The sequence below is a fragment of the Salmo salar genome, chromosome 10, assembly GCF_965601325.2.
Source record: "Salmo salar chromosome 10, fSalSal1, whole genome shotgun sequence".
Classification (NCBI taxonomy): Eukaryota; Metazoa; Chordata; class Actinopteri; order Salmoniformes; family Salmonidae; genus Salmo; species Salmo salar.
This window is the reverse complement of record NC_138300.1, coordinates 30,006,272-30,029,391: the sequence shown is the minus strand read 5'-3', so window position 1 is coordinate 30,029,391 and position 23,120 is coordinate 30,006,272. Positions and strand designations below refer to the sequence as shown.

The following is a 23,120-nucleotide window of genomic DNA, read 5'->3' as shown; positions in this document are numbered from 1 at the left end:
GAGAACCACTGACTAACAGAGAGATTGGTCACACAAGTACATCGTATATGAGGTTAGACCTTAATAGACATTGGTGTAGGTGAGGGGTTTGCATGTCTCTAACTCATGCTATCAAAAATGCATTCCCCCCTCTTCAGAGAACGTTGCCATGCATAGAGAACAGCAAGGATAGAAATGTATTGACAGGGAACATACTTGTGTGCTTCATGGCAGATCCCATCACCAGAAAGGACACTGTTATACTGATGGCAATAAAAATCTGGATCAGCTCTGCCACCCACGAGTAGTGACGGTACTTCAGACTGATTATCTGTAGAGTGACAACATGATATGTGGTTAGTGTTCTGTAACCTATAGGCATCTATCTAAATCATCCATTCAAAAATGGATGATGTTGGCTATTGACACAAAGATAATAAAAAGGAAATTACATTATGATCTGTCATTATTTTGTACCTCCTCTCACAATTGAAACACATTTTCAAGTCCACACCTCTTCACACAGGCTTACCTGGATTCTCTGTTGTCTTAGCTTTTATCCTCTGTCTAGTTCACTTAGTTAAGTCTGTCATCATGTTTAGTGTTCTCCCTGGTCAGTCTGTCATTATGTTTAGTGTTCTCCCTGGTCAGTCTGTCATCATGTTTAGTGTTCTCCCTGGTCAGTCTGTCATCATGTTTAGTGTTCTCCCTGGGCAGTCTGTCATTATGTTTAGTGTTCTCCATGGTCAGTATGTCATCATGTTTAGTGTTCTCCCTGGTCAGTCTGTCATCATGTTTAGTGTTCTCCCTGGTCAGTCTGTCATTATGTTTAGTGTTCTCCCTGGTCAGTCTGTCATCATGTTTAGTGTTCTCCCTGGTCAGTCTGCCATTATGTTTAGTGTTCTCCCTGGTCAGTCTGTCATCATGTTTAGTGTTCTCCCTGGTCAGTCTGTCATTATGTTTAGTGTTCTCCCTGGTCAATCTGTCATCATGTTTAGTGTTCTCCCTGGTCAGTCTGTCATCATGTTTAGTGTTCTCCCTGGTCAGTCTGTCATCATGTTTAGTGTTCTCCCTGGTCAGTCTGCCATTATGTTTAGTGTTCTCCCTGGTCAGTCTGTCATCATGTTTAGTGTTCTCCCTGGTCAGTCTGTCATTATGTTTAGTGTTCTCCATGGTCAGTCTGTCATCATGTTTAGTGTTCTCCCTGGTTAGTCTGTAATCATGTTTAGTGTTCTCCCTGGTCAGTCTGTCATCATGTTTAGTGTTCTCCCTGGTTAGTCTGTAATCATGTTTAGTGTTCTCCCTGGTCAGTCTGTCATCATGTTTAGTGTTCTCCCTGGTCAGTCTGTCATCATATTTAGTGTTCTCCCTGGTCAGTCTGTCATCATGTTTAGTGTTCTCCCTGGTCAGTCTGTCATTATGTTTAGTGTTCTCCATGGTCAGTCTGTCATCATGTTTAGTGTTCTCCCTGGTTAGTCTGTAATCATGTTTAGTGTTCTCCCTGGTCAGTCTGTAATCATGTTTAGTGTTCTCCCTGGTCAGTCTGTCATCATGTTTAGTGTTCTCCCTGGTCAGTCTGTCGTCATGTTTAGTGTTCTCCCTGGTCAGTCTGTCATCATGTGTAGTGTTCTCCCTGGTCAGTCTGTCATCATGTTTAGTGTTCTCCCTGGTTAGTCTGTAATCATGTTTAGTGTTCTCCCTGGTCAGTCTGTAATCATGTTTAGTGTTCTCCCTGGTCAGTCTGTCATCATGTTTAGTGTTCTCCCTGGTCAGTCTGTCATTATGTTTAGTGTTCTCCATGGTCAGTCTGTCATCATGTTTAGTGTTCTCCCTGGTTAGTCTGTAATCATGTTTAGTGTTCTCCCTGGTTAGTCTGTAATCATGTTTAGTGTTCTCCCTGGTCAGTCTGTAATCATGTGTAGTGTTCTCCCTGGTCAGTCTGTCATCATGTTTAGTGTTCTCCCTGGTCAGTCTGTCGTCATGTTTAGTGTTCTCCCTGGTCAGTCTGTCATCATGTGTAGTGTTCTCCCTGGTCAGTCTGTCATCATGTTTAGTGTTCTCCCTGGTCAGTCTGTAATCATGTTTAGTGTTCTCCCTGGTCAGTCTGTCATCATGTTTAGTGTTCTCCCTGGTCAGTCTGTCGTCATGTTTAGTGTTCTCCCTGGTCAGTCTGTCATCATATTTAGTGTTCTCCCTGGTCAGTCTGTCGTCATGTTTAGTGTTCTCCCTGGTCAGTCTGTCATCATGTGTAGTGTTCTCCCTGGTCAGTCTGTCATCATGTTTAGTGTTCTCCCTGGTCAGTCTGTAATCATGTTTAGTGTTCTCCCTGGTCAGTCTGTCATCATGTTTAGTGTTCTCCCTGGTCAGTCTGCCATTATGTTTAGTGTTCTCCCTGGTCAGTCTGTCATCATGTTTAGTGTTCTCCCTTGTTAGTCTGTAATCGTGTGAAGTGTTCTCCCTGGTTAGTCTGTAATCATGTTTAGTGTTCTCCCTGGTCAGTCTGTAATCATGTTTAGTGTTCTCCCTGGTCAGTCTGCCATTATGTTTAGTGTTCTCCCTGGTCAGTCTGTCATCATGTTTAGTGTTCTCCCTGGTCAGTCTGTCATTATGTTTAGTGTTCTCCATGGTCAGTCTGTCATCATGTTTAGTGTTCTCCCTGGTTAGTCTGTAATCATGTTTAGTGTTCTCACTGGTCAGTCTGTCATCATGTTTAGTGTTCTCCCTGGTCAGTCTGTCATTATGTTTAGTGTTCTCCATGGTCAGTCTGTCATCATGTTTAGTGTTCTCCCTGGTTAGTCTGTAATCATGTTTAGTGTTCTCCCTGGTCAGTCTGTAATCATGTTTAGTGTTCTCCCTGGTCAGTCTGTCATCATGTTTAGTGTTCTCCCTGGTCAGTCTGTCGTCATGTTTAGTGTTCTCCCTGGTCAGTCTGTCATCATGTGTAGTGTTCTCCCTGGTCAGTCTGTCATCATGTTTAGTGTTCTCCCTGGTCAGTCTGTCATCATGTTTAGTGTTCTCCCTGGTCAGTCTGTCATCATGTTTAGTGTTCTCCCTTGTTAGTCTGTAATCGTGTGAAGTGTTCTCCCTGGTTAGTCTGTCATTATGTTTAGTGAACTTTTATATAGTTACTTATTTTAATGTGTGATTGTATTGCTTTTTATCCTGCTGATTATCTTATGTATGTAAAGTACATAAGTTGTCTTGAAAAGCGCTTAAAATAAAATGACACAATGTTTCAACATCATAGGAGTTTGTCTTCTGGAATGGTCTCTAATTCAGAGTTTGAATATGTAATTTGCAGACTAGAAACATAACAAAAACATCCCTTTTTAGACCTAGCAAGTGATGTACACATTTGTTGTTCAGCAAGCACTATTCAGTGATCAACAAAATGTCGGTAACACCAAGAGGACATTGGAGTATAATTCTACTTGAAATCTAACCCCAGCAAATCCAAAACACCCAGTCAAGCTACACATTATGCACAGTTAATAGGTGAGATGGATGAGGTGAGGATTCTGTTTACTCAGTTTTGTGTGTGAAACATATATATATATTACCAGTTTAATTTGTTATTGTACATATATGCATGTGCATACAGATAAGGTTCTAAAGAAACAACATGCAATTTGAACCAAGCACCACTAGATGACACTAAAGATGTTCATGAAGAAATCTACAGGTAACTGCCAAAATAAAGGAAACACTTACGTAAACGAGGGATACAAAGTATATTGAAAGCAGGTGCTTTCACACAGGTGTGGTTCCTGAGTTAATCAAGCAATTAACGTCCCATCATGCTTAGGGTCATGTATAAAAATGCCCAGTTGGCTACCATGGCTAGAAGAAGAGATCTCAGTGACTTTGAAAGAGGGGTCTCAAAGAAGAAGAAGAAGAAGAAGAAGAAGAAGAAGAAGAAGAAGAAGAAGAAGCGTGCGTGCGTGCGTGCGTGCGTGCGTGCGTGCGTCACTAGATCTCAACCCAATTGAACACTTATGGGAGATTCTTGAGCAGAGCCTGAGACAGCATTTTCTACCACTGGCAACAGAACACCAAATGATGGAATTTCTCATGGAAGAATGGTGTTGCATCTCTCAAATAGAGTTTCAGACCCTTGTAGAATCTATGCCAAGGTGTATTGAAGCTGTTCTGGCTCGTGGTGGCCCAATGACCTATTTAGACACTATGTTGGTGTTTCCTTTATTTTGTCAGTTAGCTGTATAATACTGTACATATGAAATTACATCTGAAAATAATAAATTGTATGTTCAATAATGTCAAAATAACAGGTTGATTCCACAGACAATACTTCCCTAATCCAAATCCCTGAGAAATGGTGATATGATAAGGACCTTACAGTGCAGGCCTCAACACCTACCCATCCTATATGATCTGGCTTGATACGTTCCACATCAGCTAGCAAGCATTTATTGTCATGAATCTTGCCCTGGAGGCAGCTCTGCAAAGTAGTCACTTGCTGGCACATCTACAAAGTCATAAAATCAGATTTTAACCACACTGCTAACCCTAATGCCTAACCTAATCTAGATAAAGACCGAAAAGCTAATTTTTGTTTTCATGAATTTTTTAAAATATAGACAATTTTGTCTTTGAAAATTATCAAATTGTATTTGTCACATGCTTCGTAAACAATAGGTGTAGACTAACACTGAAATGCTTACTGACGGGCCCTTCCCAACAATACAGAGAGAAAAAAAGATAAATAATAGAAAACTAATAGCACAAGGAATTAATACACAATGAGTAACAATGGCTATATACACAGGGTACCAGTACCGAGTCAATGTGCAGGGGTACGAGGTAATTGAGGTAGAGATGTACATATAGATGGGGATAAAGTGACTAGGCAACAGAATATACACTGCTCAAAAAAATAAAGGGAACACTAAAATAACACATCCTAGATCTGAATGAATGAAATAATCTTATTAAATACCTTTTTCTTTACATAGTTGAATGTGCTGACAACAAAATCACTCAAAAATAATCAATGGAAATCCAATTTATCAACCCATGGAGGTCTGGATTTGGAGTCACACTCAAAATTAAAGTGGAAAACCACACTACAGGCTGATCCAACTTTGATGTAATGTCCTTAAAACAAGTCAAAATGAGGCTCAGTAGTGTGTGTGGCCTCCACATGCCTGTATGACCTCCCTACAACGCCTGGGCATGCTCCTGATGAGGTGGCGGAGGGATCTCCTGGTCTCCTGAGGGATCTCCTCCCAGACCTGGACTAAAGCATGGAGCGAGACATGATGTCCCAGATGTGCTCAATTGGATTCAGGTCTGGGGAACGGGCGGGCCAGTCCATAGCATCAATGTCTTCCTCTTGCAGGAACTGCTGACACACTCCAGCCACATGAGGTCTAGCATTGTCTTGCATTAGGAGGAACCCAGGGCCAACCGCACCAGCATATGGTCTCACAAGGGGTCTGAGGATCTCATCTCGGTACCTAATGGCAGTCAGGCTACCTCTGGTGAGCACATGGAGGGCTGTGCGGCCCCCCAAAGAAATGCCACCCCACACCATGACTGACCCACCGCCAAACCGGTCATGCTGGAGGATGTTGCAGGCAGCAGAACATTCTCCACGGCGTCTCCAGACTCTGTCACATGTGCTCAGTGTGAACCTGCTTTCATCTGTGAAGAGCACAGGGCGCCAGTGGCGAATTTGCCAATCTTGGTGTTCTCTGGCAAATGCCAAACGTCCTGCACGGTGTTAGGCTGTAAGCACAACCCCCACCTGTGGACGTCGGGCCCTCATACCACCCTCATGGAGTCTGTTTCTGACCATTTGAGCAGACACATGCACATTTGTGGCCTGCTGGAGGTCATTTTGCAGGGCTCTGGCAGTGTTCCTCCTGCTCCTCCTTGCACAAAGGCGGAGGTAGCGGTCCTGCTGCTGGGTTGTTGCGCTCCTACGGCCTCCTCCACGTCTCCTGATGTACTGGCCTGTCTCCTGGTAGCGCCTCCATGCTCTGGACACTACGCTGACAGACACAGCAAACCTTCTTGCCACAGCTCGCATTGATGTGCCATCCTGGATGAGCTGCACTACCTGAGCCACTTGTGTGGGTTGTAGACTCCGTCTCATGCTACCACTAGAGTGAAAGCACCGCCAGCTTTCAAAAGTGACCAAAACATCAGCCAGGAAGCATAGGAACTGAGAAGTGGTCTGTGGTCCCCACCTGCAGAACCACTCCTTTATTTGCACAACAGCATGTGAAATGTATTGTCAATCAGTGTTGCTTCCTAAGTGGACAGTTTGATTTCACAGAAGTGTGATTGACTTGGAGTTACATTGTGTTGTTTAAGTGTTCCCTTTATTTTTTTTAGCAGTATATAATAAACAGTAACAGCAACATGTTAGCGCAAAAAGGGTCAATGCAGATAGTCCGGTTTGCTATAGAGCTCCACATTAGAGGTGTTACAGGGGAATATATTGATAAAAGTCACCTTGTCCCAGAGAGATTTACACGATTGTCAAAATGTCACGCCAGGGTAAGCCTACACGAAACACAGCACTTATTTGTTGTTTTTATGAAATGAATGGATGGTGGAAAAATGATTGGAACCATTTCCATGTTTGACCACTAGATTTTATGGGTATTATGACTCATACTGTGGTACTCTATACAGTAGGTTAACTATTTAACTAACTATTTAGCAGCTGGTACATCTAACGGAAATCGCTCAGTTCTGCCTCCAGGGCAAGATTCATGACAATAAACGTCAACCTGTCATCAGCTAGCGCTTACTGCTATCTTTTAAATGGCAGTAGTACTTGGACTAGAATAAGAATAAGGTTAATATTCAAAGCCAGTCTGCTCTTCCTTCACCTTGCCCTGGATAAAACAGAGCAGAGAGCTGCGGGCCACAATGAGCCACTCTTCACATCTACTCCAAGGTGACGTTTGAAAGGCCACGCTTCACTTCAGGGACACATTGTGTTATAGCATTACAGGCTAAAACAGAAAGTGTGTTTGGGCGATAAGGAACAGCTCTGATCTTTAGAAGCAGCCCTCCAGGCACTGAGCAGACTGAGTTGAAAGACAGGGTTCTGGGTTTCTGAAAATATCTATAACAAAAGTAGTAATGCAGGTTTTCTTCCTCCCTCTCTCCCACCGTGATGCATACTGTACATTTGTCTACAGGATGTATGCTTAAGAGGCATACAGTAACAATATCAGTAGGTTTGATCAGTTGATCTGCAAAGTATTATGATTTCAATCATTTAGAGCATCAGTGCCCATACATTTACATACCAAAACATTTACATACCAAAACATGGTATGAAGTCTTGTCCATATTTTATGTAATTTCCTGGCATTGTGGAGGATGGAAGAGTGAATGTCGCAAGGTAGTAGGTTTATGTCCCATCATAAAACCATGCAAGGACGTCTGACCAATACAGTACAATAAAGTACAGTACATTTGATCATCTAAAGAAGCTCAAAGGAGACCATTAACAACATGGCCTGTTCTTAGCCTTTTCTTCAATTTTGTGATTCAATAGTTCACAGATGCTCAGCCTCACAAACAAACACAAATGGATTTAAACCATCAGGGACAGGGAAGCAGAATAAACTGTTGCATGGCATCTCCTGCTGGGTTTGACCCTGATGGCATGGACAGAATACATTTTGAACAGCAGTGAAAGCAGCTTTCTCTAAAAACAAAGACAAACTGAATGGTGTGGAGTGCCAACAGTCCGCAGAGAGAAGATTGAACGCCTCGCTGGCCCTAAATTAGATCACACATTTTCTTGCTCATGGCAGTGTCTCACTGCATGCCCCAAGGCACACTGCTGGCCAGATTATTGTTCAATGGCTGGCTTTCTTTTGCCCAGACAGGAAACCCTTACACCCAGGAATTCTAAAAACATACAGTGTTAGACAGAGAAAAAAGCTGATTCTCAGAAACAATTGACGTCCCAAACCCAGTGTCTGTAAAACAAAGGATGTTTGTTAAATAAGCAACTGACCCTAACCAGGGACAAACTGACCCTAATCAGGGATAAACTGACCCTAACCAGAGACAAACTGACCCTAACCAGGGATAAACTGACCATAATCAGGGATACACTGACCCTAACCAGGGATAAAGTGACCCTAACCAGGGATAAACTGACCCTAATCAGGGATGTAAGATTCCTATAGAGCTCAATTAAGACAAGAAGACATTGCAGCAGCCTTAAAAACATGCCTCTTCTCACATGGTCCCAAAAAATCTCAATGATGTTAAATATTGTTAAAACTATGGCATTAGCAGACTATCCAGAAGTTTGAGGAAAACCAAGGACTGTAAATGTTGTGGTGGAGACATTAAACTGGGAAGTGTGACCTGTAACTTTTAGTGTAGAGGCCACACTGGCAATGAAAAGACCAACAGGATCACCTATTATACCAGATTTACTGTGGATGCATCATTTATGTCAGCTTATGGAGAGTTCTGAAATACATAAAATTACTTTATAACTTCACAAAGTGAGTGCTTAGGATGTTTCCAAAAATATTATGCAGGAGCTTTATAACTGCTGATCTTTCGAGAGGAGTGAAATTATATTGATATCTGAGAAGCATCACATTCGGAAAAGTCATTTTAATATGCATTGTCTCAGACTAGGGTGTAAAGCATCCACTAAAGCAGGGTTTCCAACCCCCCACATCCCCTCCTGCCCTGGGGCCCCCCTGGGTGCACGTTTTGGTTTTTGTTCTAGCACTACACAGCTGATTCAAATAATCAAAGCTTGATGGTGAGTTGGTTATTTCAATCAGCTGTGTAGCACTAGGGCAAAAACGAAAGCATGCACCCAGGGGGGCCCCAGGACCGAGTTTGGGAAACCCTACACTAAAGTATAGATAGACACCAGAGCATTAAAATCACCTTAAATGAGTGGGGAAATAGAATACTTGAATTTTCATAAAGTTTCTCAAGATTCCTGGTGATAACGTGACATTTACAAAATGCAACTGTAGCCAAAGACTGAACATAAAATTATGTCTTCACTTGATTAGAAGTAAGTAAACCTTGCCCCTTAGTTTCTCACATGACTATGAATTTGGGGTAGGCTACTCTGCGCAAAGCTTACATTTGTTCATGGACTGCACATCAAAACAGCCTCAGACAGCCTTTGCGGTATACATTACTATCACTCCTCTGTGATATAAGTCAAATGGTTGAGCATCCCGGCTCAGAGGGAGATAAGGAATATGTCTGCTATGTGTAGACTATGGTTCTAGAGTAAAATGGACCCAAAATAATATAGATCTGTGGTAAGCGAAAAGTTGAATAGTCCTCCCAAATTTCATCTGGGGATTAATCAGAGTGAATTTTGCTTGAGGACAAGTTCCAAAAATGGAAAGCCCATGAGGTGTTGCCAGAATATGGAAGATGCGGCTCTCTGACAAATGGCAATGTAGGTGAAATGAAGGATCTTGAAACCATAAATACCACATAACCCACTTCTGCAGTGCCTCCAGTAACAGAGATGCAGACAAAGTTATACTTCGACTCAGGCCTCTTCATAACTCTGCGTAAATGCCCGCCAGTCGTCTTGAAAAGACAGTGGATCTGCTTCTCCCTGCCTCAGACAAGCCCCAAAGGCTGTGTAGCTCAGATATATTTCCCTAACCAAGACTGAGATGACCTTTTGAGAAAGAACACACTGTGCGTCTTGCTGATGAGGATCTTCTTTCGATTTAGCTGTCAATGTCAAAAGCCATTAGTTTCATATCACCTACAGGTAACTGCCAAAATAAAGGAAACACCAACATAGTGTCTTAATATGGAATTGGGCAACTGAGCTACCAGAACAGCTTCAATACAACAACATTCTTCCACGAGAAATTCCATAATTTGGTGTTTTGTTGATGGTGGTGGAAAATGCTGTCTCAAGCGCCACTCCATAATCTCCCATTCCCAATCTCCCATATATATGAACCTAAGCATGGGATGTTAATTGCTTAATTAACTAATCGAACCACACCTGTGTTGAAGCACCTGTTTTCAATATACTTTATATCCCTCATTTACTCAAGTGCTTCCTTTATTTTGGCACTTACCTGTACATTGCTACATTACTCAGGTAATCTAGATTGAAATAATAGCTATACTGTTCTAACCTTAATCAAAATACACAATACACATTCATGACAAATCAATCTTTACTGGCCTTGAAACGTTCCTTATGTGATGAGGAAGACCACTGTATAGTCAGAAACTGTCCACCTGATCAAACTAAAGACTTTTATTTTCTCACAAAAAGAAATCAAGCACATTGTACTACGCTATTTAATATGGCATGGTTTCCATGGGAACCAAAATAATCTCAGCATGAAAGAAGGCCTTAAAGGACAGCAACTAGCTGGGATCTCTCAAGCTGTTTTCAATCAGCAGCACACTGTATCACTTTTAAGGTGAGATAAATAAGGTAGAAGCTACAGGCAAACTATAACGCATCAGCACATATAAAACAGATAGACCAGAGCCACAGACCACAGTACTGTAAGTAATAGATGCTCAGGGAATGTCAAGACCTCAAAAAATCGTTCCTTGGATTTACTCTGGCTGTTTTGTCAATCCACAAATCGAGTTTCAGCTGTCAACACTTATTTGTAAATCACATACTGCATTGATGAATTCAAATACTTACCTGAAATATTAATCTAGGCTACTTTTAGGCCCTATGAACACATCATGAAATAACATACGTTTTGGGAAAGAGCCTGATGACAGCTGTCAATTTGTGTAGCTAAAATCCTACAGTTGTATAGTTGAAATTCTAAAACCTTAACCACATGTCACTGGTGTTGCGAGCCCAAACATGATATTTTTATTCTGTTGAGTTATTGACTTGACTTCTCCTCTGATGATGGTGGAAACATCCTGCTTGAACCTAAACAGCAACATTTCCTATGGCTATGTCATAACAGATGATGACAGGTCCCATCATACCTCCTGCTGTCGCCTTCAGCGTTGGAAAATCTCATTAGGCTTCTCTTACACAATAATTTGCATAATCCCTTCCCATATTTTGCGGCTTCAGACACTCAATCATCCGTATTTACATATACATCAAGGTTGGCACCACAGCGATTCGAATCAATGACTTGTATTGTTGCTAAATACCACTGTGTGCATTCAGTAAATCAAAAGCTTTGTTGAACTCTGCTGTGATTTATTTGGCAGGTGGGATGGTGTGTTTTCCCCCTAACAGAGAGGGTACTGGTGCAGCTTGATCTGGGAGCAGATGACCTCTGTGCTGGCGTTACTCTGGCCTGATCTAGTGGTTTACAGCAGAGGCGCTGCAGGTGGTTGGTGGTGGGTTGATGTACGGCTGATCTATGTGAGTGGGGGAGAACCAAAGTTCAGGCAACTCAGGCCCATGAGTGCACTTCAAAGTTCTCCCCAGCTCCCTTTCAAGTTTGAAAGTGAAGAGAACGCGCTTTGATTATCAATGTGGATGTTCTGCTTTAGAATTAGTCCTAAAGTGGGAAGGAAAACATTGAAATGGTGGATAATGGACTCGATAATGTGCAGACTTCATTGGAAATGTTTAAAGATGAGCTGCTTAGGGAAAAGGCCTTCATGAAGACAGACAGCCCACTGGGCACAGACGTCAATTTAACGTCTATTCCACGTTGGTTCAAAGTCATTTAATTGAAATGACATGGAAACAACATTGATTCAACCAGTGTGTGCCCAGTGGGAGGGCCTTCATTTCACTACTAAACTGCTCGGGTTTTTAAGAAATGCTTCCTACAGCACCTTGACTGACATGATTTAACTCCCAAGTTGATACAAATTAGGTTACGTTTTGATCCAAAGTATGAATCAAATTACTTTGACAAAACTGGAACATGCTCTACAATGATCAAGGATGAGGACACACAACTTGGGGGAAAGAACAGCTATAGTAGTATACTACAATCCTCCGCAAAGAATATAACCTAAGCAGTAAGCCAGATACTTGTTCATTGCCAGAATCCCACTCTGTGAAAGCTTTTACAAGAAACCTCCCTAAAGATGCCTTATGGGGGCAGCCTTCTGACAGCTGTTAGCTCGAGCCGTTGGTGTTTTACATTTTCTTTGGCACCATATACATTGCTTCCCACCAATCAATATTCATAAGGTGTAGGAGAGGACTTAAACTACTACTGAACATTGTTTTCATCATCAACTAGCTACCATCATCAATAATCAGACAAGAGTGACAGGTACATATGGGTTGACAAATCTCAAGAACAGAATTGTCAAAGTGGAGTGTGGTAAATGGCTCTGTTTTTGTAAGCCAGGTCAGTGCTGTTGTGCTATACACTTAGTACCCACCAAGAATACCAATTAGCACATTAGCCAAACCCTAGGTAAAGTAATTGCTGCATGTTTTCATTAGAGCCCCAGGAAGTCATTACTGGTTTATCTGAGCAGTTCCACTGTAAATGATTCAAAACATATCCTGATCACATCAAACCAGCACATCACCATCATAACCTATTATCTCGCCCTGTTCCGACTCACTGCACTTACAGAGACATTGGAGGGGGAAAGAGAATCAGTGGAAACAACAGGCACAAGGACCGCACTGGGCTAGAGACAATCTCAATGCAGTCCCATTATCATACAGGCTGCGGAGGTTAAATTGGCTTAATTGTTTTGCAGATGGAACAAGCCCAGCATGTTTGTTAAAATGGATAATAGCGTGTCATATTCCACATATTTGCCCTACCCCGCACTGTGAGCCTGACCAGGCCAAGTGATATCACAGAATCAGCAAGAGGTGGCAGCATGAAAACATGAAGCCTCCTCAGACATCTATAAAACATACAGTAGAGTAGATATATTCACACAGCTATGCGCAGTAGCAACACATTGAAACAATCCATCATTTCAATAAAGCCTGGTATCCACCTCAGGAGAAGTGCATGAGGGTTACTGTAGCAGTGAATAATGTGAGGCAACACTAAGCCCTGTGTGCTGCTGAGGTAAGGAGGCTGTGTGATGAGAGGACCAGTGGTCTGGGGAGCTGGATCCAGATCTCTCCCCGGAGAGGCTGAGTTACAGCTGTCACTCATACAGCTCTCTGCTATTGTGAGTTGCCACTTAATCCCCATGGGTACGGTGGCAGGTTGAGTATGCTGGCAAAGTAACCCACGCATGCACTCACACAGACAGAAACATACACAGACACTGTTCACACACACACATGGACATGAGCGCATGTACGCACACACTCTCTCGCACATACACATTGATCTGCTGTATTGTCCAGAGTAGTACAGGGAGAATCTAGGTGAGGTTGGGCAGATAAAGAACCACTGGGGAAGGATTAGGAGCAGGCTAATTATGAAGTCAGCATACAGTACTGCCCCACTACCACATTCAGGGTTCAGATCAGCCTCCTGACATTACAGTGTCAATCCACCCTGAACCATACACTACACAGAGCTAACCCCTTCACAAACCCACCTCATAGCAGGCCACACTGCTGTGAGGTTAGCTCAGGTCAGACTCTGCTAGAGAAGTTCAACCCCTGCAGATAAACTGATTGCATTACATTTTTATTCCACATTAGGTAGAAACAAAGTGATGGTGAGACATTAGAAGACATGTAGTGTCATATAGATATACAGCAGGAAATCAGGATTCATAATCATGAATAAACAGCAACAATGATTAAACCAAAGGTTGCTGACAAACGTTTGTCTCACATAACAAAAAAGGGCTTATGCAGTCACTGGTAACCTGAGTAGAATCTATTCCATCAGAGTCTCCAGTCAGATGGTATTTAAATGTCTGTCCAGTTGAAGGTTATGTAATTAGGCTGTAGAGTGCTTGACTGCTTCATCCATGAGAGTGAAAGGAGACCTCTCATCTCTGGGGGACAGGGTAATACATCATCATTTAGCTGCAGGCTGCAGTCTGGCCATGAGAGGTGGAGTTAGATGACAGAGCAACACAACTAGTGGAAAGGGTCCTTACCCTGATGAACCCAACGTGACTGTATCAAAACCTCTGTTTACCAACGGGTATAGCAGTGAGCACGCTGCAAGCACAGGGAAGTTTCTCTCAACAGACAGGAAAGGAATGTTAAGTATTATGCGACAGAAAAAAACGATGATGAATAATTCATTCTTTATCCCAAAGCCCAGATCTGGGAGACAAGCTGTCTCTCTGACTTTCCTTCTGGTGTTGTTGTTGTTTGCAGACGCGGGGAGATAATAATGTGGATGATGGGTTTACGTTTCATATTATCACAAAGCACTAAATGACACACAGAGACAATTGATCATGGCATGTTTGCATGCGCAATGTAAGCTTTTCAATAGTAACCTTCAAAGTCAAAGTCACTGGCTTTACTACTCATATCTCCTGAGCCACAAGCTGAATAAATGATATCATTTCTACATCCCATAAGGCCTATAGGAAATACAGGTACATCCCATAGGGCCTATAGGAAATACAGGTACATCCCATAAGGCCTATAGGAAATACAAGTACATCCCATAGGGCCTATAGGAAATACAGGTACATCCCATAGGGCCAAAAGGAAATACAGGTACATCCCATAAGGCCTATAGGAAATACAGGTACATCCCATAGGGCCTATATGTCACGTCCTGACCAGTATAAGGGGTTATTTGTTATTGTAGTTTGGTCAGGACATGGCAGGGGTGTGTTTGTTTTGTGTTGTCAGGGTTTTTGGGTAGTGTTCTATGTTTTGTATTTCTATGTTCTATTTTCTATTTTTTCTATTTCTATGTCTAGTTTATTGTTTTGACCTTCAATTGGAGGCAGCTGTTCCTCGTTGCCTCTAATTGAAGGTCCTATTTACAGTGGGGGGAAAAAGTATTTGATCCCCTGCTGATTTTGTATGTTTGCCCACTGACAAAGAAATTATCAGTCTATAATTTTAATGTTAGGTTTATTTGAACAGTGAGAAACAGAATAACAACAAAAATATTGAGAAAAACGTATGTCAAAAATGTTATGAATTGATTTGCATTTTAATGAGGGAAATAAGTATTGACCCCCTCTCAATCAGAAAGATTTTTAGCTCCCAGGTGTCTTTTATACAGGTAACGAGCTGAGATTAGGAGCATACTCTTAAAGGGAGTGCTCCTAACCGCAGCTTGTTACCTGTAAAAAAGACACCTGTCCACAGAAGCAATCAATCAATCAGATTCCAAACTCTCCACCATGGCCAAGACCAAAGAGCTCTCCAAGGATGTCAGGGACAAGATTGTAGACCTACACAAGGCTGGAATGGGCTACAAGACCATCGCCAATCAGCTTGATGAGAAGGTGACAACATTTGGTGCGATTTTTCGCAAATGGAAGAAACACAAATTAACTGTCAATATCCCTCGGCCTGGGGCTCCATGCAAGATCTCACCTCGTGGAGTTGCAATGATCATTAGAACGGTGAGGAATCAGCCCAGAACTACACGGGAGGATCTTGTCAATGATCTCAAGGCAGCTGGGACCATAGTCACCAAGAAAACAATTGGTAACACACTACGCCGTGAAGGACTGAAATCCTGCAGCGCCCGCAAGGTCCCCCTGCTCAAGAATACATATACATGCCCGTCTGAAGTTTGCCAATGAACATCTGAATGATTCAGAGGACAACTGGTGAAAGTGTTGTGGTCAGATGAGACCAAAATGGAGCTCTTTGACATCAACTCAACTCACCGTGTTTGGAGGAGGAAGAATGCTGCCTATGACCCCAAGAACACCATCTCCACCGTCAAACATGGAGGTGGAAACATTATGCTTTGGGGGTGTTTTTCTGCTAAGGGAACAGGACAACTTCACCGCATCAAAGGGACGATGGACGGGGCCATGTACCGTCAAATCTTGGGTGAGAACCTCCTTCCCTCAGCCAGGGCATTGAAAATGGGTCGTGGATGGGTATTCCAGCATGACAATGACCCAAAACACACGGCCAAGGCAACAAAGGAGTGGCTCAAGAAGAAGCACATTAAGGTCCTGGAGTGGCCTAGCCAGTCTCCAGACCTTAATCCCATAGAAAATCTGTGGAGGGAGCTGAAGGTTCGAGTTGCCAAACGTCAGCCTAGAAACCTTAATGACTTGGAGAAGATCTGCAAAGAGGAGTGGGACAAAATCCCTCCTGAGATGTGTGCAAACCTGGTGGCCAACTACAAGAAACGTCTGACCTCTGTGATTGCCAACAAGGGTTTTGCCACCAAAGTACTAAGTCATGTTTTGCAGAGGGGTCAAATACTTATTTCCCTCATTAAAATGCAAATCATTTTATAACATTTTTGACATGCGTTTTTCTGGATTTTTGTTGTTGTTATTCTGTCTCTCACTGTTCATATAAACCTACCATTAAAATTATAGACTGATCATTTATTTGTAAGTGGGCAAAATCAGCAGGGGGTCAAATACTTTTTCCCCCCACTGTAGTAGGGGTGTTTTTCTATGGGTTTTGTGGGTAGTTGTTTCGTGTATAGCTGTATGCCTTACAGGACTGTTTGTGTCGTTGTTTTTGTATACGTGTGTTTTGTTTTGTTTTTCCTTCTTTCTGCCAATAAAAAAGAAGATGAGTATACAGACTCCCGCTGCATTTTGGTCCACTTTATACGACGGGCGTGACACTATAGGAAATACAGGTACATCCCATAGGGCCTATAGGAAATACAGGTACATCCCATAGGGCCTATAGGAAATACAGGTACATCCCATAGGGCCTATAGGAAATACAGGTACATCCCATAAGGCCTATAGGAAATACAGGTACATCCCATAAGGCCTATAGGCAATACAGGTACATCCCATAGGGCCTATAGGAAATACAGGTACATCCCATTGGGCCTATAGGAAATACAGGTACATCCCATAGGGCCTATAGGAAATACAGGTACATCCCATAAGGCCTATAGGAAATACAGGTACATCCCATAGGGCCTATAGGAAATACAGGTACATCCCATAAGGCCTATAGGAAATACAGGTACATCCCATAGGGCCTATAGGAAATACAGGTACATCCCATAAGGCCTATAGGAAATACAGGTACATCCCATAAGGCCTATAGGAAATACAGGTACATCCCATAAGGCCTATAGGAAATACAGGTACATCCCATAGGGCCTATAGGAAATACAGGTACATCCCATAGGGCCTATAGGAAATGCAGGTACATCCCATAGGGCCTATAGGAAATACATGCTAGAGCCCATAGGGCTTTTCACTGGCTGTATAGGAGATAGTGGGAAAAGGTCAATTTCAGTGGAGCTTAAAGCTCAAGCAAATTAAAGGGTTCTAGTCTGCTTGACAATATTTGGAAAGATGCATACATTATTCATGTGTGATTCACATCTCTTCTCCCTCTGTGATGATGTTAAGAAAACAGGCCACTGGGATGATACAGAAAAATAAATGTTTTTTATGCTTGAACTGCCACAGAAAACACCTCTCTCTCATGTGTATGTGTTCTCTGTGGAAGACTACCATGCTATCTGTGCACTCATCTCATTCCAAGCGTTACCAGACAAGCATTCTGTTTCTCTTCCCCACCCCATCTCCCTCCTTTTAAAAATATATTGCCCTTGGAATGTTGCAGGTGCACTGTGATATTACAACTATAAAGCCATTTAAATATTACAATTGGTGCTACAATACTATTGTGTATTTCTCCAAAAAGCCATTTTGCTTGGTTGACATTCTATTTGCACACTGATACACGTTTGTGAGAGGAACACCACCAAGCCATTGGTGTTCTTATAGTACCACACATGTATTAACAGTTTACTACAGTTTCTTCTGCTCGTCATCTACAGTACATTTCAAACAAACATATTGCATTTCTTCAAAGTACAAAACCGGAGGAAAGGTGTTTTTGTTTGTTGTCAAGACACCAAGTGTAAGGGGGATAAATGCAGGAGTCTGGCTGAGTGGTCTGCTTTGCTTGCCTCTTGTCATAATTATACTTTTCTTGTTCACTTTCTATGGACCCCTAAAGAGATTGATGATTATACCTTTAATTCAACTTCTTTACCCCCCACACTGTTTACAATGTGATTTGGCACATTTATACCACCGGAGTATCCTTATTATCGATAATGATATATTTTGGAGTAAAACGGAGTGGCTACCTGAGGTGCTATGAAAAATATTTATTTTCTTTGCTTTGAGGTAACGGCAGCCATAAAAAAACAGCTAGAGGGTGGTCCACTTCAAGCAATTCACATACAGTATCTTAAAACAACTGTACATAAAGTAACTTCCAAAATAATTGACACACTTGAGGGATACAAATTATACTGAAAGCAGGTGCTTCCACACAGTTGTGGTTCCTTAGTTAATTAAGCAATTAAAACATTGCTTCATGCTTAGGGTATATCTATACAAATTCTGGGCAGACCACTATTTTGCCTACCATGGCTATGCCCCCATAGGATGTCAATGCCCCCATCCACAGGGCATGAGTGGTCACTGAATGGTTTGATGAGCATGAAAACGATGTAAACCATATGCTATGGCCGTCTCAGTCACCAGATGTCAACCCAATTGAACACTTATGGGATATTCTGGAGCGGCGCCTGAGACAGCATTTTACACCACCATCAACAAAACACCAAATTATGGAATTTCTCGTGGAAGAATGGTATCGCATCTCCCCAGTTCCAGACACTTATACCAATGTGCATTGAAGATGTTCTGGTTTGTGGTGGCCCTATTAAGACACTTTATGTTGGTGTTTCCTTTATTTTGGCAGTTATCTTTATTAATATCCAACCAATGACCAGTTTTAGTGAACTAGTTTTGACCAGAAACTGTGATAGAGACTATAGTCTTTAAAATCTGCCTCTATGGAGACCATAAAATGATGTATAACAGGCTGAGTATGTCAGTCCATGACCTTACATTCAGTCTCTAAATAACAGGGAATATTGAGTAAATCTGACGGGAGTAAACTCTCCTACCTTTGTCAGTGGGATTGTTGCAATCTCTCCTGCTTTCTCTGACCTGTAAGAAGAAAAAACAGAATTGAGATTTGTCATGAATAATATCTCCACTCAAATGATCAGTCATATAAACTCCTGAGAAAAAGTTTCCAGACACTTGTCATTGGTTCAGTTGTGCACTAATCCCTATGTTTCCTTATGTGTATTGACAGCTGTGCTATGAAATAGAACTCTTAAAAATCCAAATAAATAGAATTGCAGGAAAGAATGGCATCGGTGTTGACGTGTTACAGCCTTCATATTGCTTGCACAGGAAAATAAGGCATTGAAGAGTGTGGTGTAAAACAGCAGTAACCAGTGCTGCTCTACTCCCTTTTCCTCTGCAAACAATTCTTTTGTGCATTGTCCCCACATAATTGCGCTCCCAGGATGAGGAGGCTGATTCCTCTTTACAGTTGGCTGCACACATCTGCATCCCTTGAAACAAACTGCCAGACAGTTGCAGTGGCAGAGCTACTGATTAGTGGTTCACCTTTGGGAGAAATGGGCACAAAGCATCCGTCTGTCTAATGAATCGGCTGATGAAATAGATCAAAAGCTCATCTGAAGGTTATGTCCCAGATATACTTTTGTCTATTGCTTTGGTGATTTCTGTGGATTTCAATTAGTTACAAACTAAAACAGATACTTCAGGGTGGGCTACATGTATTAAGATAATACGTGGGAGCTCCAACATCATTAGGCTTTGTATGGCTTCTAAGGACTCGCTGTTAGTAGGCTGGATATTCACTATAATTCAACATCAATTGAATCAGGCTAATGTGTCTCTTGTTATGGAGTAGTAGGTACAACTGGTCAACATCTCACTTGTAGTTTTGCACACAGACATAGGAAGTGTCAAGCTGCCCACAGCGATTGTGTGGGGTGATTCTCCATTCACTTTTTCACATGTTAAGTTCATAAAGTCTTCGCTTCTGGCTATCCGCTTTGTGTCTTTGAAATGCAAATAGATTTTCTTGGTAGCCAGAAGGCCATATTCTCAGGGATGTATCTTTATTTGGAGCAGTTACAGTTTGCAAAAAATCTTTCTAACAGTAGGTTGCAGGCTATTTAAATCATTGAGGAGATTATGTTGAGAAGAAACTAGAAACATTGGTCTAAATATAACAAATTCAACACAATATGTGGTAAAACTATGAATTACTGTGCTTTTATTGTAATTGTAGTCCATTTTTCTTAGCAGCTATGTCAAAGGAAAGGAGTGCTATATGGCCACTGTCAATTGTTGAGGATTGTACATTTCTACTGAATAGGTCTTAGTCACACACACAATCCCTCCACCCATTTATTAGCAGTGTCAGCTAAAGTATGTGTCTCTTAGATTAAATTGAAGAGAAAATCCTAAGTTTCTCTCAGTGAGATGCTTAAAACATTTAACTAGGGCTCTTGTGAGCAAGACAGGTAATACACTACATGACCAATAGCATGTGGACACCTGCTCATTCCAAAATCATGGGCATTAATATGGAGTTGGTCCCCCCTTTCCTGCTATAACAGCCTCCAATCTTCTGGGAAGGCTTTCCACTAGATGTTGGAACATTGTGGCAGAGGCTTGCTTCCATTCAGCCACAAGAGCATTAGTGAGGTAGGGCACTGATGTTGGGCTATTAGGCCTGAATTGCAGTCGGCATTCCAATTCATCCCAAATGTTTTTGATGGGGTTAAGGTCGGGCTCTGTGCAGGCCAGTCAAGTTCTTCCACACCGATCTCGACAAACCATTTCTATATGGACCTCGCTTTGTGCATGGGGGCATTGTCATGCTGAAACAGGAAAGGGCCTTCCCCAAATTGTTGCCACAAAGTTGGAAGCACAGAATAGTCTAGAATGTCATTGGACGCTGTAGCGTTAACATTTCCCTTCACTGGAACTATGGAAAACCCATTTCCTGACGCTCCAGACGAACAGTTCTTGTGCTGAGGTTGCAACTGAGGACAGACAATTTTTACGCGCTACACGCTTCAGCACTCGTCGGTCCCATTCTGTGAGCTTGTGGGGCCTACGACTTCGCAGCTGAGCTGTTGTTGCTCCTAGACGTTTCCACTTCACAATAACAGCACTTACAGTTGACAGGGGAAGCTCAAGCAGGGCAGAAATGTGACGAACTGACTTGTTGGAAAGGTGGCATCCTATGACGGTGCCACGTTGAAAGTCACTGAGCTCTTCAGTAAGGCCATTCTACTGCCAATATTTGTCTATGGAGATTGCATGACTGTGTGCATGATTTTATACCTGTCAGCAATGGGTGTGGCTGAAATAGCAGAATCCACTCATTTGAAAGGGTGTCCACATACTTTTGTATATATAGTGTACTTAGGATATGATGACATCCTCCATGACTTCCTGTGACTCCGGTGCAAATGAATTTCTCCGGCTTTAATTATTTCTTTCTCAGGACGCCTCTGGAGCCGCTGTCTCTCTCGCCCCGGATTGTGTGAAACGTTCCGTGTCTGACCTCCAATTTTCAAATCGTTCCACAGCTTTGCTAAGAAATTGGATGCCCCACATTTTCAATTGAGCTCAGATACCCTCGTGGTTTTGTCCCCCAAGTCTTTGTCAAATTTTCTGTGGAATAAGCAAAACCAAATGTGGGCGCACTTCTGCTGACAGAAACAATCAGTGTTTGGGCCTTAATAAGCAGGCTGGGTATGTCAACAACAGTGGATATTTAGTTCTGCCTACGCTATCATAAAGCCATGTCTGTCTGCCGAGTCCCAGCCTCATGAGCTACTGCAGTTCTGCACTTCAGGAGCTGAGTACAACAATCACTCCATGACCTTGGAGTAGAAAAACATTTTGGGTGTAGATGTGGGGATGTAATCCTTTCAAATCCCTCTGCAAAGGTAAGTAAATCCTGCTAAACATTCTTTCCCCATCAGGGAAGCCTTTCCCTTCATTACCCTCCTAGAGGCAGGATGATGTGAGGCTAAGGGAAGGGGGTGTTGGAGACATGGTAGCAGAGAGGGATGGCAGATTTAGGGCTAAGGGTTGAAATCTCGTCAAAACACTGTCCAAGCTGTCAGGGAAAAACACACAACACAACAAACAGGCCTGGATTTAACTACTACTGTACTTATGCTTTAAAGCCACTCATAAACACAGATACACACCATATGACATGCTGTTGATTTGTAACAAACAGCTGGATCTTTAATATTGCCACTGAGATGTCAAGGACAATCAAAACAACATTTGGATCACCGCTACCTCCACACATACACACAGGGAAAAGTGCATCTGTTTGGTAAATATAGACAGTTATGATTCCAGTTGTTTTATTACGTGTTCTCCATGTGCTAGCAGACTGTTTGCATGGTGTAACAATAGCTGATCCTCATTACAGTGATTGGCAGACACTGGCCTTTAGGGGGCACTGTTGCTCTCTGTAAGCACCAATACCAACATGCTACAGAGCATATGACACCTGTCAATAGCATTCGGAGCCATTTTGAGCAAAAATACAAACAAAACTTTTCAAATGGATGACTGATGAACAATACATTTGAGTGAGAAATAAATTAAATAAATGTCAAGTTATTATATTGAAAATAACAGTTTTGCAAGTCAACATGATCCAAATGGCAGAATACCATACAGGTGGGGTTCCTGTTAAAACCTCCCTTTACAACTGAATTGATACAACTGATTTTATACTATTGACATGTTTGTGAATGTTTACGTATAAGTGGCCCTGTGTTTGACCTATGCATAAATAGACAGTAGCGATATCATGACATGTTTGACTTCAAACAATACTCTTGAGCCACTTTGCTTTACATTAACTTTACAAAACAAGCAGTGCTCTATACATGTAAATCCCTTCTCTTTACCAATTGACTGCTAGTTTTAAGTAAGTACAAGCTGCTTGCATGTTACAGCAATGGTGTGTGGATTGGTTGTGAGAATTCCCCTACTTTGAATGTAATGTTGTTGGGGACTTTCCATCAGAGCATTGACAGTCAGTGGAAATGAAGCAGGACCGGAGGGGAATACATTTCCTTATTATCTTTTATCTCTGAGGCAAACCCTGACACTTGGTCTCCAACCAACCCCAGGGGTCTGCTATTCCCCAACCTTACACAAACAACACTGAATAATTAATCTTAATCTTGCCTGATATATAA

The 23,120-nt window shown here is 42.1% G+C and overlaps 1 protein-coding gene across 1 annotated transcript in view; it reads right to left on the bottom strand.

The window, feature by feature from the left end:
• The window catches only part of si:ch211-51h4.2 (uncharacterized), a 108,903-nt gene that overhangs the window by 3,060 nt on the left and 82,723 nt on the right, over positions 1-23,120 (bottom strand). Inside the window, exons 13-14 of the mRNA XM_014216738.3 lie at positions 18,957-18,999; positions 196-310 (exon numbers count right to left, since the gene is read on the bottom strand). Coding sequence (XP_014072213.3) covers positions 196-310; positions 18,957-18,999 — 158 coding nt within the window. The remainder of the gene's footprint in view (positions 1-195; positions 311-18,956; positions 19,000-23,120) is intronic.